Source organism: Diadema setosum, chromosome 14, assembly GCF_964275005.1.
Source record: "Diadema setosum chromosome 14, eeDiaSeto1, whole genome shotgun sequence".
NCBI lineage: Eukaryota > Metazoa > Echinodermata > Echinoidea > Diadematoida > Diadematidae > Diadema > Diadema setosum.
In genome coordinates this window covers 8388383-8405111 of record NC_092698.1, presented here as the reverse complement: position 1 = coordinate 8405111, position 16729 = coordinate 8388383, and the positions used below count along the sequence as shown (strand labels likewise).

Genomic DNA, 16729 nt, shown 5'->3' with positions numbered 1-16729 from the left:
CTTCCAGTGGTTCTTGAAGACACAATTTGCAGTGAAACATATCTTATGATGATTGCAGCAGGGAGTGTTTGCCCTATAAAGTAATTGATCTATGATAAACGTATTAGGCCTATGTTCTGTTATTTTGATTTTCCGGGGGAGGGGAGAGGGCACGGTGTCATTTGTTTAAATAGGAATGTTCCTTTTGCATTAGGTTTACCATATAGCCTTTAATTTTTAGAGAAATATATACCTGCATTTTACTTTACATTTGGACGAGCATCGTACTGAAACTGAAATCTAAATTCAAATGTCCAGTAATGTAAAAGTTTTTTTTTCTTTTTTTTATGGGTCTTTGATAGATGCGAGCGTTGTTGTTGGTTTTTTTTTATGTCACAGTTTGTAGCTTTATTCACCAAAATGTAAATCATTTAGCATTATTATTTGTAGGGCTTGTATACTCTGTCAGACAAGTACAGAGCCTATTATTCTTCAGGTCGGTGATGATTAGGTTTATTACCCAGTGGTGTCACAAAATTTCATCTGTTTTTACCAACCATACATAAGCAAACACTCTAGCACTTGTTCAAAGCCATGACCTATGTAATATCAAACACAAACAAACATGTGAAACAACAGATATGTGTATGAGCGAGTTGTTCTTATGATATGTTATAATTGGCCTTCAAGCAGACCAACATTAGCTCTCGCAAATTTCTTGTTGTCACTGTGAAATGAAAGATATACGATACCTTGTTCGTTGGTCAATAAAAAACTTAAGACATGTATTTGTTTCCTGCATGTTTCTTCCCTGATTGATAACTATTTGGTAGATAATGATAATAATAATAATAATAAGAATAATCAACACAATAGTTCACAATATTGTTCATATGATTCGGTTATCATACTTGGTAGTAGATGAACTTTTCGAAAAGAAGTGCGATTTGTTCGAAAATTTATCTGTTCCTTATTGCTCATGACAGTAACCTTGTAAGTGCCTACAGCTTTCCAGTTTTAGCAAAATGTCGTGTTTTTTTTTTTTTTTTTTTTTTGGTATATTATTGTTAACTCTATCCCCTCTATCCCCATCCCCTCCCAACTATAACAACAACACCCCCCCCCCCCTCCTTTTTTTTTTTTTTTTTTTTCCCCGTCCGCGCCGCCTCGGCCCAGCGCTAACAACACTCGAACGCGTGCGCGTGCCTTGTCTGCTCCTTTACCTCTTGCATTGGATAGGATGACTGCGTGGTATTTGTATGCGTACTTCATAACATGCGTACGTTCTACGCTGCGCGATCGCGAATGAACAATTTCACACACACACACACACACACACACACGCAAACTATGGCGGAGGGCAGACGTGCTGCTGTGCCGTGTTGAGGTGAGTCTGAATTTTCACTTTTGAACAGAATTTAAAGTCATCTGTCGTCTCAATTACCCAACTTAGCAAGATGTGGAAGATGTAGACGCATTGATAATGATCATGAGATTATATGTGCGTGAAATCCACAGCATTTTATGTTTGAAACTGGGGGAATTGTATTGTCGACTTGGCCGATGGATTCAATTCATTCATTCATTGTCATTGCTGACTGTGATTGCATTGCTGTCGCATTTTTCATTGTCTTTCCTCAAATAACGTAGGCTTATTACCATGTAGAGTCTATCTAACACAATTTCCAGAGCAGATGAAAGCCTAATTGGCTTCATATTCATTTACTGGCACATCATCCTATTTAAGGCTTTTTCATATTTGCTCTAGTCAGACTACTTTTGGATATTTTTACTTTTTACTTTGACTCGGGCAATACACGCGTAGGACAGTGGTGGCAGTGCAGTGGCAGTGCAGTGCAGTGCAGTGGGTGGCACTAAAAATGCAGAGGCAGTGCCTGTTCATTCATCAAGCTTGTTGGGCGCGGGCTTGCATCTTGCCCTTGCCTTTTGGGATTTCAAATGTTTACAATTGCGAAGTCTTTGCGATTAATTTGTCGTCCACCCTCACTGGCAGCCAAACTTCTCAATCCTTTAAAGTTCTCGAAGTTATGGGTCACTAGAAACTTTAGTGCGCATTCGCAAGAAAGAAAAAGAGTAATTTAAAGGCTAAAGCAAGCCACCCATAATTCGACGGCAACACCATCCAAAATTTGACCGCCCGCTACATGTAAAACCTACAGGTGTATGCCTTTTGCGTGTGGTCAAATTTTGGCATGGGAGGGAGTTCGAACCTTGGACAATTTGCTTTAGGCCTGTAAGCTAGTCTACTACTCATTGGCCACCTTATTTTTAGATTGACAACCTTTGCGCAATGGCTTTTTTTGCATGTATTATTGTATAATCAAAAGTACACGTGAGACGAGGCGCAATTAGCCCCGGAGACCGCACCGCAAGGCGCGGTCCTGGCGGATACCCCGCCAGTTTAGCTGAAGTTAAAAATCACGAATAACTCCCTATTGCCACATACGGCGACTTCACAAATAAAGCATGGCTAAATTTCTATCAAACACAATGACCATAAAAAATGAAATATACATTACCCCATTGCCTTGGTTCTTCTCACCAATTTATCTGGAAACTGCAAAATTTTCCACATTTTTTAGGAGTAAGCGGCCTGCCCTAGTGGAGAGCTTTGCTGCTATTTTGAACGTGTATATCCATTAGTACGCATCTACGCATACATGTGTGAACAATGACGTCAACGTTATGGATGCTCAAGGATATGAATAATGCATCATCGCACGGTGCATATAAGGTGAAATGAATATGCATCATGTAGTGAGCAATACAGCTGTCAATGCACTGCACTGAATGCATGCTGTGCGCATGTGCAAGTGATTGTGAGTTTTAGTGAGCATCGGCGAGCTGAAGATATTTGCCTTATAATTAAGACGACATTTTCTGCATCATAAGCAATGAAATGCATCAAACAGTCGCCAATGTGAATCATTTAGGTTTAATCGACCCATGTAAGTATTCCTAGTAGTTTTTGTTGAAAAATTAAGGAAATATAGCACTGGAACGGCACCCGTTTTGTACAATATTAAGATCTGAATGCGAAAACGGCGCAGCCCCAATGTGCAGGCGCAATATGCTTGAGTATTCTATACATAAATACAAATCAAGAGAGATGGGGACGGTACAAGTAAATAACCTGAGGAAACAGAAGAAAGTGAATTGAAGAAAATCCTCATTAGTTTGATACACATAGTTGATGTTAACAGGTCTTTGCCATGTACAAGTTTTATGTGCTTTAACAATAGAGAACAGGCGGTTGATTTGAATAAAATAATGAGCTTGCACAGGCGCACAGTTAAAAATGTTAATTCCTTTTGTCCCCGAGAATTCTGCGCGTACAACACCATCAACAATCTGAGCCTGTGATATGAGTCTACAGCATTTTCTGCCATAAGTGAAATGAAACTACAGTTGTAAGTTGAAAATGAGGAATTTTTTGTAAGATCAATATTCAACGTTCAAATATGCCTAGTTTGAGTGGCCTGGGAAGTTTCGTGGGAAGTTTGTGGTCACAGTGGCAAAACTTTGAGATCTTATTCTTAAGTTAAAGATCCTGATTAAAACTGAGTCTACATTTTCTGTGACATACAGTTGTATGCACAGTAAAATTGATGAACTGAATACACTGCATTGTACCAGCTTTTTGTAATGACCAATATTTGGATTGGATTTTCATGGAAAAAGACATGATTCAAGCTAGTCAACATGCTAATAGCTGATCCTTGGTGAATGAATCTGATTAGCCAATCATACAAGTTGTAGTCATCATACAAACAAGATTAAATGTTCATCGATTAAAATTCACAATGGAGTTGATCATCAAGGACATCTCAGAAGAAGTTTATGGATTTTTATAGAACTATCTGTTGAAAAAGGAATAGCTTGGTACAATGTAGTTTTAGCAAAGGATATTGACTTATGGTTTGTAATTATATGGGAGACCAATCAATTAGATTGCAAAATTACCTGTCAAATGAAGTCTTTGAACATGTGTTTTTCAAATCTTTCTGAACATTGTTTTCCAGTCTGGCTTTCTGTAGCCTTCCATCTTGCAGACACCTGTATTGTGTTTAATGTGTCAGGACAGTGATTTGGCTCAGTCAGTAACATACAACTGTATATAGACTACTTCCCGATTCAAATGACCCAGGTTTGATTTCTGAATCCAGCTGAGCAATGTTGTGTGTAATCATACCATTTCCTCTGGTAAGGGGCAAAATACTCTGTCCCTCTGACAGGACATTAAAGGCAAATACATTCAGTTCTTGCATGACTGAAGAACTGTCAATTTTTACTCTGAAATGTACAAGTTCCTGTATACAGCCAAATGCATAGGAAATGTGTGAAATAATACTGAAATAACACAATTAGAGTTGGGTAATGACTAAAATGTGAAATATTAGCCAAAAAGCTTGGCTGGAATTACAGTAATCTCAGAGTTTACCCGATCTTGGTTGCTATAATGTACATGATATTTCATATTTGATTACATCAATTACAATATAATGGGCATTAATAGCATTGAAACAAAACAGTTATAAAGCTAGATATATCACCTCCTGGGTAATTCAACTTGCTTGTACGGTTCAACAAGCATCCTTGAATGTTTAGAAAATCATGTCCTTTCACTGCACTGTAAAGAAACTGTTCAGGTGCTGTCCATGACATTGGTCAATTAATTTAATACAACACTGTGTCTCATGTTCTTTTTCACAAATGACTTTTATCTGCTCATGTGCAGAATGTTACCCCAAACTGGCTCATAAAATAGAGCATCTGCATTAATGCAGGGCATAACAAAATACATGTATATTTGTCCTGCTTGCCCCATTGGCCAATAGTAAGCTACACTGCACATTGGCACTGGTCCAACAGTCCCTGACCAGTTAAAATCACTATCGGACTAGTAACTTTTTTCAGGAATTTACCAGTAAAAAATGGGAAAACTGGGTATCTACTAGTCCCTAGGGCAATTACCCCCTGGGCAATTACCCCGCACCCTTCCCCTGGCACTAATCGTAATCCTAATCCTGAACCTAACCCTAACCCTAACCCAAACTCCTAACCCTAAACCTAACCCTAACCCTAATCTCTACTCTAACCTTACCACCAACCAGTAATTGGCCGGGGGGTAATTGCCCTCTCGGGGTAATTGCCCGGATACGACTAGTCCAACAGACAGGTTGGACTAGTACAGTTGTAGAAGAAATGGATTAGTGTGCAGCCCTGGGGTAAAGGTCTCATACATTGTACTTTGCACAGGAAAGTTCGTATTAATTTGACTTGTCTGTTTAATAGTGAGTTTTATTTGCCAAGGACAAGTGTGAGAGTGGTTTTGAGGCAGTACCCAACAATGGCAGCAAGATGTGCCTTGTATGTTTGACATTTATTGGCAAAAATCTTAGCAGAGCAGGGCTGGAGCAGATCAAAATAGAAAAACAAGTATTGTGTAGGGATTTACATTGAAGAATAATTTATCCTTCATAGCATTCTTCCTTTTTCACATTAAATTAAATTTAAGTTTTTAAAAAGATGTTCATAAAAATATATGAAACCTTTAAACACAATTGTAAATTCAAACTTGCATGTTCAATTCAACGTACTGCCAGACCTCTTCATTGGAGTGGCTGAGTTTGAAACTTGATGCAAGACTGTGCATTAACTTGTAGATGCCCTCATGGTAATTCTCTGATTTGAATGTAATGTGCTGCAATGATCAGTAGAGAGTAAAAATGGAAGATGCTTGAATGCTGTACTTCAAACTACACTTTGTACTTTAAGATTTATTTCAGAGAGATTGCCCATGACCGCAAGTTCTGAATTTTTGAAATGAGGGGAATCATTTTCCTGGTATTGCATAGCAAATTGCTATGTGTTTTGGTATGATTGCTAGATTCATTACAAAATATCATTTGTGTAGCATTTTCATTGCATAGAATTGTACACAATTTCAGGGCCAGATCCAGGCATTTCGTGAAGGGGAGGCACCTTTACAAAATTATTTATTTTCTTTTTATATCTTTTGTTTTAACAAAAAAATTAAGAGGTTGCGTATGCCCAGTGCGCCCCTCTCTGGATCTGCCACTACATTTTGTTCCAAACATATTGAAATTGTTTTTCATTTTCTATAAGGGAAAGTATTCCTTGAAATGCCATCTCAGTGGACCATAAATCTTTCCAGATGGAGCTCTGTTTCCCATAACACAGTCTACGCATTTAACAGAATGAGTCCCAAGACAAAAATTGGATAAGGGAAATGCAAATTTAGCTAGGAAATTTGCCAAGTGGAACCTCCTGAATTTGCCCAAGAGTGGGCTGAAATATGTGTGTACCGGTAAGTATGTGAGTGTGTTTGTGTGTGTGTGTGTGTGTGTGTGTGTGTGTGTGTGTGTGTGTGTGTGTGAGTCAGAATTGAATGATGTTGAGATGGTGATGAAACATCCGTGGTGACAGCAGCAATAATTCCTGGACGAAAGTATTGTGTGACTGATTAGCTGACTGCCTGAAGGACCTGGCTTGTCAGACAGACTCGGGGTCTAGTACCGAAATCATGTGCTCTGTGGTTGTACCAATTTGTTTGTTTGTTTGTTTGCTTTCCAATTGATGGAAAAATTGTAACCTTTAAAATTTTGGCATGTGGTGCTTTTGGTTGTGTGCAATGCCAGAACTTTGGGGGCAAAAACATTATAGAATTTTTATATGAAAAGTCAGTGTGATCATGCTTTTTTACTGGGTGGTCATACCCTCTGTAGGTGTGATTGTTAGTGATCTGTTTCTTTGCAAAGTTGTGGTATAAAGGCCTTCACTCCAGCAAGACAAAATACAAACTGCTAACTCCAGGAGCTGGTGTTTCTTTTGTCTCAAAATACTGCCAAGTACGAGTATCTATGTATTGTTCAAATGGAAATTGGCCATGCAGGTTGAGTGCAAAAAAAAAAAAAAAATGATTCTGCACTGCCGACAAGACTGGAACCTTTAAAGGGAATGCAAACACAAAGAGCAATGTGGATTGAGTGAAAGCAGCAACATTAGTAGAACACATCAGTGAAAGTTTGAAGAAAATCGGACAGTCGATGCAAAAGTTTTGAATTTTTCAAGTTTTGGTGTTAGAACCGCTGGATGAGGAGAACTACTAGAGGTTATGAAGTACATTGTATGAGTGGACAACAATATAAAGAAAATGTAAAGAAAATTCCACAAAAATTCATTTTTCATGAAAGTTACAAATTCCATCAACTTGATACTGACATTATTCCCCCTGCTTTCTGAAAGAGGTTAGTCAAATGCTCTTTCATAATGCTAGAAAGGTGAATTTTTGTTGAATTTCCTTTATATTTTCTTTGTACAGTGTATTGTTGTCCACTCATACGTCATAACCTCTAGTAGTTTCCTCATCCAGCGGTTCCAACACCAAAACTTGAAAAAATTCATAACTTTTGCATCGATTGCCCGATTTTCCTTAAACTGTCACTGAATGTGTTCTACCAATGTCGCTACTTTCGCTCAATCCACATTGCTCTTTGGGTTTGCGTTCCCTTTAATTCAGAAATAGTTTTACAGATCTCTATGGTATCATAAGTACGAATAGGTCAGAATTCTATCTGAATCCATGAATAAGAACAGAAGTCATTGAGGGAGACATGAATTAAAATTATAGTGCGGTAATAAAAAAAAAAGGTGGGGTTCGATTTCATTTCCGTTTTGAGAGTGTGGCATGTAGCATGCTGAATGGTTTCCCTCCTTGTCACTTGTCCACCACTCCCCACAACAAGCTGCACTCTAGTTTCTGTCTGTGGGCGACATTCTTTGGAAAAATTTGACGATGTTTTACATCTCACATGGTGAACACACTCGCGTACAAATGTCATCAGACTTATGCGGAACCCTAATCCTGTACATTGCCTACGTCACTGTGTAATGATCATACTGGTACCTGGTATGCGGCATGTAGAATGGGCATGGGTGCCCTGAGGGTAGACGGTTATGTACATGTACAAGTTAGTAGACAAAGTCTGGTGCTGGGGGGGGGGGGGGGGTTGGGAGGTCAGGGGATGTGACACACTCTTGTACTGTCTGTTCGTAGCAGTCTTACTGATGCAACTGCCATTGCAACATGATTGTTTCGGGTCAGCTCACAATTTTTCTTCTGTGGATGTTATTTTTTGATGAGAATGTGTGTCGATAGGCATGTGTTGACTTTGTGTGCTTTCAGTATCTAATGTACAAGTGTGCAGGGCATAGTGACTGAAAGCACAAAACTGAGTAACTAACAACATAGATTTTGAAGCTCTTACCTCCTTTCTGGCTGATTCCCCCAACCAAGTATTCACATACAGTACAATCTGTTCAGTATGATGTGTCAGCTTGTGATCTGTATTGGGAAAATTCTTCAATTTGTCTTTTCTTACTATCACTTTGAGCTTGTAATTTAATACTGGTTGATTTTTCAATTTTTTCACATACCAGAGTGATATGTCGCTTGTTAATCTGTTGTGAGACTTAGAAGTGTTATTTTGTTTATTTTTTCCATACCATCTCATGGAGAGTTCTCTTATTTTATTTCAGTGTTTGCAGTTTGCAAGTGCTGGGAACGGACATAATGACAATTTATCCAATAACACAGAAGTCTTTGTTATCATTGTAAAAACCAGGAAATGGCTCTTAAACTATATTTCTATAATATGAAAAACTAGCTGTGCCCTGTTGTTAATTTTTTTTAAAATATGCGAAGCATGCAGCAGACATGCCTTACTGTCTTTCGTTTGCCTGAAGTTCTGTGAGGAAAAGGAATTTCCATCACAAAAGTATACCTTGTGTACCTTGTCTGAGTCTGTGCGCCCACAAAGCGGTATTTGGGGATGAAAGCACCGTGGAGCTACCGAAAGCATGTCATTGCCAAAGGTGAATGATAACATGTCTGACAGGAACAGATGTTTTACTACTGTTTTCACTCAGCAGTGCTAAAGGCATTATGTTTTGGGTTTTCTCACTATCTGTCCATACATCCTATCCATCCATTCATCTATCCATCCATCTGTCTAGTCATACATGGTGTAAAGTACAGTGAGGGATTACCTCTTTTTAGCATGCCTTGTACTACTTGGCAACGAGAGGTATTTAACCCTTTAGCAACTGAAGATTCCGTACATAATGGCCTGTGGTTCCCTGCTGTAGAAGGTGCAGCAATATTACTCGCATTTTGACAACTTTCTAAATTATGTAAAATAGCTCACTGCATGTTTATTTTTGTCTGTTACAAGTTATGTTTATTTGAAAGCCTATTAAGACTTCACCAAGAGAGAATGGTGTGTCACAGAAGCAAATCTAACATACCTTTGTTGACCTTAGACCTCTTTCAAATTTTGTAATTATATATTCTATAGGAAAACAATGAAAATGGTAAAGCATTAAACTACAAAAAATTGAACTGGTGGTTTCAAGGGATTTTAGCAAGTAATGAGACAGGTACAAACAGTTTCGGGTGGTTCAGTTACTAATAGGTTAAATGGAAACTTGTATCTTAAGTGTATGTGAACCATACAATGTACATTGTGTACATTGCAAAAATCCAAACCACACCAGGATAAAGAGATTATACAACTCAAAGTTATGAGCATCAGGTCAAAAGTCACAAGGTTCCTTGACGAAATTTCATCTTTTGAGACAATGAAACAAACAGGCAATGGTATAGTTAACGGGTGGAGGGGTTTTATGTTGGCAAAGTCATATTCAATGTTTTTTTTTGGTAAGAAAAGCATGTTTTTGTTTTTTTTGTTTTTTTTGGGGGGGGGGTTGAAAGTATTTAAAGCTGACAGTGCCATTATAAAAATGAGTAGATCAGTTTTTCCGTTAAATGCGTTTTAGAAGACTTGGGAAACCTCTGTTGTCAAAGTATATGTAAGAATGGAAATGATAACATATGATTTGCAATAGCTGAATAACTTTGATTAAATTTGAAGTTTATTCCTCTTTCTGTGCAAATCCACAGTCTCATTTAAAGCACTATCACTGAAAGTACAAAATTATATCAAATGCAGAACTCAGCATTATTTACATGTAGGTACACACACATGTGTGCATACAACTCCCAGTGACTGAGTACAAAATTGTGTTATACAAATGTAAGTTTACATGCATTGTATGAAGTGGGATTTACAATGTATAAGGTAAAAACTGTTGAAAGCACATGAGAATAGGAATTTAGTATGCTTGTGCTTCATCATGTTACCAAACCTTGTCCTTGTTTAAAAGAGCACAAAAATGAACTACAGTGTACATGTAGATCTGAATTGCAGTATATCATACAAATATAGCCGTTTGATTTTAAAGTTAGGCACCTGGTAAATATTTACATTATTTAAGTCAGATATTTTGCAAACCGTATGCAGTAAACTGCCTTCTTACTGTTCTTATCTGTGCATTCTTTTCTGTGCAGTCAGAATTGAAGTTGAAACATGATATCAAAGGATTGTGCCAGTCACAGCTGATTCAGCACACATCATTGTCAAATGCGGCTCATGGTGCAGTGATGATGTTGTTATTATTAGCAGTGTTATAACCCTTGTACAATGTACCTCTGACATCGGGGGGTGGTGAGGAAGTCAGATATGAAATTTTTTATTATTATCATTTCAAATAAATCATGCATGAATATTCTACCTGCCCCTGTCTCAGTTATTCTTTTTTCATACAATCATTACATTGACAAGAACATGGTATCCAGTGAATGTTATGTGTCATGAAGTTATGTCATGGTTACATATTTTGGGTACATTTTGTCATATTGAAAAGAATCGAAAGTTTTCCGTACCATTCATTTCAGTGGGAAAATGCACTGCAGATAGTTGAATAATGTAAGCCCTATTGTTTTAAATATGTTTTGTATCCTTTTTTTTTTTCTTTTTTGATGCAGTATCCTTCCTTCATCCAAGCTGCCCATGAGATGCAACACTCGCTGTAAGAAGTCTTTCTGTCAACTCTACTCAGCTCAACACAGCACCGACCATTCAAAGACCATCAAGTCAAGTGGCTCTAACTTGGAGGAACTCAGTGAAAAGTTACTTGAACTGTGAAGCGCAAAGAGCAGCACTCTGCCAAGAAGAAACCAGGAGAGAAACGAAGAGAAGTTTTCCTTGACACCCATTCACTTTCATCTCAAACCATCTCAGAATTTGCTGTCAGCTGTGCCAGGGAATCATTATACAACAGATAATGGCCAGTCCTCAATGGAAAATGCAGGTAAGGCAATTGTCGTTGAACTGTGCATCACTACTCCTTGGAGACTCCTGTTTATAGGGGAATGAAACCTAAATATGCATGTGGACGGAATGAACGCAGCAATCCGTTCTAAAGTTATGAGCAGTGCCTCCTCCAGTGGATGAGAAATATACAATAGTTTGTGACATCTTTATTATGTTGAATTTTCTGTATATTTTTTTTTATCACTATCCTGCATTGATGTCACAAACTGTTGTGTGTGTGTGTGTGTGTGTGTGTGTGTGTGTGTGTGTGTGTGTGTGTGTGTGTGTGTGTGTGTTTGTGTGTTTCTCTGCTTGGTTCGCATTACCCAGACTGAATTACTACTCTCTGCTATTTATGCTTTAAGAACACCAATTTATTAGTTCCCATGCAAATGTGTTTGTTTTTTGTTTTTTGTTTTTGTCAGTTGTACAGGGTTAAAGGGATCATATAGTTTTGGTTGAGACCTAATTTCAGGTTTCTAAAATTTTTGGTGAGATAATGAGAAACCTCTTTTATATGAAATATGAAAGAGCATGTAATTCCATTAGGAATTTATTTATTTGATGAAAATTGGTTTTGAAATGGCTGAGATATCCAAAACAGAGCTATTCTAATAAAGTGTGGGACCCACACTCTTTTACGATCGCTTTCTTTTACTTTGTTTTTGGATGTTTCAGTCGTACCAAACCTGATTTTCATCAAATAAACTTTAAATTTGGTAGACCTCCTCTTAGAATGGCATGTTCTGTACTATGTCATAAATGTTTTCTTGGTATCTTGCAAAAAGTTAAAAGTCCAATTCTCCTCTTCACCAATACTGTACCATCCCTTTAACAACATCCATTAGAATTGATTAAGGCAAAAGCAGTACATTGTGTATATATGAACTTTATTTAAAGCAAAATGTCAAAAGTTATGCTGAAATACAATTGTAGCACCAAAACCGAGCAGGTCTATAATAGATAACTGTGTACACTCACAGTGATGTGCAAGTAACTATTTGAAGACGTCAGTGCTTGCTGTCCACTCCAACCAGCATAAACAAGCATTGTTTCGTGGGCATTGTAGCTGACATCTTGGCAACGGCGACCGCATTCCGTCATGCGCAGTCCAGAGATGCGTGCACATGTAGGCATGCATGATGCAGACAGATTTGCCTTTGAATTGTTTTTGCGCCGGAGGCAATGTACAAGTACATGCAGTGTATGTGTAATATGTGAGGCATGGATTGGTGTTGTCTGAGTCGTGTGCCTGATGTTGTGTTTGTGCACTGCATCGTGTGTTGGGTAGTGCACACATCCTGAATTTGAATATTTCATTTCACCAATTTGATAGCAAATTGGAAGGATATTGGTGCATAGCATTGACAGTTACAATGTACACTGAGTATAAAATGATTTGAGAGATTCATTCCCTTTACATGCTACACACATGTATGATATTAAAAAAAAAAAATCACAAGATATGCTGCACTAGAATGTGTTCCATACAAGTGTAATGTAGTCACTAGGCTAAAGATAGAATATTTGCCTTTATCATTGCTGTGTGTTGTTTTAAAAATGAAAGTATGATGCTCATTTAAAGATGCGTAGCTTCTTGATTCTGTTAAATTTCACAATAATCATACTTCTGACAATGAAGACTTATTAATTAAGTGCACCATTTGTAATATTATATCATAATGAATAGAATGAAAAGAAATACAATGTACAGTGTAATTCCCTGTCACAAGAGTGCTTCATACATTGTATCTAACATTAAATGAACTGAAATCTTATTTAAGAGTTTTTGTTTGGAGGTACAGTATGCTTTAAGTTTTGCTATAGATGCAAATGCAACCATGTACAGTTGTACACTTTAAGTGTGCACTGTTCAAATTTCAGTACAGTGATTGTGCCAGTGTAAAGTTACTTATAAAGTATGAGCAGTGTGTACAATTTTATAGTTACTATGCTGTAAGCAAACTTCTAACCAGTTTCCCACATCCCGAAAAGTACTTTACATCTCAAGTGTGAAATATCTGAAACCATCAGGGAAATGCTTTGAACAGATTTCATGCATAGAGTCCTGATTTGTTTTGTGTCAACACAGAGTTAAAGTGCTCGATCAGACACAAGGCAGAGCGGGCTGGGCCCGTGCTTTCCTGGAATCCAGTTATGCGAAACTATGTGTACCCAGCTATGCCCCTTTGCACAGCTGAGGAGCTGCCCTGTGTGGGTGTCGAGCACATGTACAATTGTAGGTCTTGATCATGTGTTATTGAATGTCACCAGACAGCTTGTCATCACCAGCTGCTCATCCAGTAATTATCTTTGAGAGGGGAACCAGGGGTTGCCTGTTTTCCAGCATCAGCCCATCCATGCAGGGTTGTATTCCAACTTCCCGCTGCAGCGCAGGCATTGTTGGCCCAGTGCTCACAAGACACGCAGTTGTGTAGAAATGATGTGTCATCATCATGCCGAGTGGTGATATTACTCAGCCTCTCTGCTTTGTTTACAACACATTCAAATGGAACTAGTTCCTAGTCATAGTTCATATTACATTATACATTACATCAAAGTTTAAATAATATTGTTGTTTTGTATGTTGTGCAGGAATAACAACATGATTAATTGGTCACCTTGGCTTTCTTTCGAACTACCCCCCCCCCCATTCCTCTTGTTTTCTTCTTGATTGACACACAATACATTGTATATTTAAAAAATTGTGTGTGTTTATGTGATACTTTATATTGCCCTATCTTTCCCCATTTCTGTCCTTGTACTTCACATTCTTTGCCATTCCATGTTACAAAAGTCTGAGAATGGAATATTGTGTAGCTGGAATGTACAGTTACAATGTCTGGATACTGTTCACAGATGTGTATCAGTGCATGCAGTATTCAGAAGTATCTACACAGTTTATATACACTGTATATTGCAAACAAGTTTACAAGTGCGTACTGTAAAAGTGGAAATTTTCGCGGTGTTCAAATTTTCGCGCATTTCGCGCAACCAGAAACTAGCGCGAAAATAAAAGCATGCGAATATTTTTGCTTGCCATATGTGCCTGTGCGTGATGTCTTGATTCTGCGGAATTAAAAACACGCGAAACTCTTCCGACCCGGCCAAGCGCGAAAAATTAGTCACGCGAAAATATCCACTTTTACAGTATTGCAAATAACATATCATATAAATGGAACAGTCTTTGATTTGACAGTTCTAGGCCAGATCAGTGTGTTGTCGACTAGATCCCCCCCCCCCCCCCCCGACAAATAGCACATGGTTAGGATTAGATTTGATTTAATTAATGATCCAGCCGCAAACACCTCCTATTTGCACAATTCGTAGAGTACTGTCTCTTACGATATGTGGCAACACATTTGAGAAGATTTAAAGTTCTGTGCCCTTAAGAATTGGCAATTTTTGTAAATTTCCCTTTGATTTGTGTAGCTTTATTAAATCTAACCAGTTTCATGATGTACAACTGATTCTCTAATGTAACATACAGTATGCAGTGATGTTCAGTGTTGCCAATTTAATGGAAGATAATGATTTCTGCTGCAGTTAACCCAGGACTTGATGAATGAGGACATGAATGGATGATACATTATTGTGTTTTTTTCCCTCACTCTCACTCTCTCTCTCTCTCTTTCTCTTTACCAGCGCTGCAATTCCCAGGACCATTCCAAACCTTTTTCACCCAATGGGGGCGCCCTCACTTTTCACAGGTCAACAAGCTACCCGGGGACACCCATCAACAATGGGTAAGAACTGTGATAATGAATCTGATATTTTTTTTTTATGTTATAAACTGTTGTGTAGGATATCTTTTAGTTTAAGGTTTTCTAAGCATTTTCATATCCTGCACAGTGAATGCAACTTTTCATGAATTTATATAATAAGATATGTTTGGCAAGGCAACATTTTGTACTAAGACAGTGCACTTCTGTTATAAAGAACACTGTTATGACAAAATTCCAGTTACAACGAAATAGAAATTCAGGCAGCAACAAAACCCACTCTTTGCTTTTGTTGTTTATTTGTTCGGTTACAATGAAATTTCGATATAACGGAAGAAAACTGCCGGTCCCGAGGACTTTGTTATAATGGGAGTCCACTGTACAACACTTATTTACAATAAACCAAATACAGAATATTTTAGGTACATACATGTATTAATAATCTGTTGCAAGTAGGCAAACTTGTATCCTTAAAGTAATACATACTTGTGAGTCAGTCTCGGGTAATGCTTTTTTCCTTTTTTCTGTTGCCATACAGTTGAATTATTAAACCAGGTCAGAACATAACAAAGAATTACACCACCCCTCTTTCTATGCCACAGTGTAGGCTTCAAGCCTCTTCTGTATGTGGATGTCCACGTAACGAAATGACAGGTGTCTGATAAAAAGGGATCCCTGTACTTATTAATGTAGGCACATGTATGCAGAGAATGATATGTTCTTGTGAATAATGTGCATTGTATATTTAAATAGTACACCCTGAGATACTAGTATGGGGGTTAACATGGTGGTTCACTGATTTTCAGATATTCTTGTATTATGCTATTTCCTAAATATGGTAGTTGGTGTTTTGTATGTGTATGTCTGTATATAAATTGAGTCTTTATATATTCATGTCTTTGTACATATTTAAGTCTTTTTTTTTATCACATCAAGATATATGTGTCTTGATTTCACCAAATGACTTGTTTCATTATCAGCAGAAAAGACCAATGCTGCCCCAAGTTGCTTCATGCTTTAATATTATTCATTGTTTTTCCCAGCATTGCCACAGTGCCTGTACGAGAAACTGGTATCATTGAAAAGATGCTGGTAAGTCTCCTTTTGCCCACAACATCGCTTTCATTTCTCATTAAATGTATCACATGTTCTGTCATGTACACACGTACACTAATTCCAGACAGGTACGGTTTCAAAGGGTGAGTGACAGACTTCAGTGTTTTGCTACAGAAGTGATTTCCACACTCCTTATCAGGCAGTGTGTTTAAAGAAGATGATTCCCGCAGTCCCCTGACCTTTCAGTTAGCCAGGGAAGGTCTGAAATCCTGCCAAAGTCAATGGGCTCCCTAACTCCTCATCTTTCCCCAGCGATGTGGAAGACAAAGAAAAAAAAAACCCTATCACCTTTTTCTGCAAGTTGATGGGTCTTTCCTCATGCCCGATTTGTATGACATAATACAAAGCTGATTTTTAGTATTTGTCAGATTTATCAAGTGAAATGAAACCGAAGTGTTGGTTTATGATTTAAAGGGAATGATTGCAATGTGTGTTCCTGGAGGACTGAATTCTTAGTGCAAGCCCCATGTAGAGCAGACAGTGTTTGGCATTCATTCAGATGAAATATCAGTTGGACAGTCAAAGTGATACCTTGTGATGTCTTGCATAGTGCTCTGTAGAAGGCAGCTTGTATCTATGTTTTACTTCCTCATTTGGTAGCACATTAGTATTAAAGGGTAAGTGATATTTGTAGAAGCACAAGACATAATTATA

At 37.9% G+C, this 16729-nt stretch overlaps 1 protein-coding gene across 1 annotated transcript in view; it reads left to right on the top strand.

Moving 5' to 3' along the window:
- Positions 1 to 1308: 1308 nt before the first annotated feature.
- LOC140237539 (cold shock domain-containing protein E1-like) overlaps positions 1309 to 16729 on the top strand; it is a 35349-nt gene continuing 19928 nt past the window's right edge. The window contains exons 1-4 of the mRNA XM_072317475.1: positions 1309 to 1366; positions 10910 to 11235; positions 14883 to 14983; positions 16003 to 16051. Of these exons, the coding sequence (XP_072173576.1) occupies positions 11209 to 11235; positions 14883 to 14983; positions 16003 to 16051 (177 nt within the window). The 5' untranslated portion in view covers positions 1309 to 1366; positions 10910 to 11208. The remainder of the gene's footprint in view (positions 1367 to 10909; positions 11236 to 14882; positions 14984 to 16002; positions 16052 to 16729) is intronic.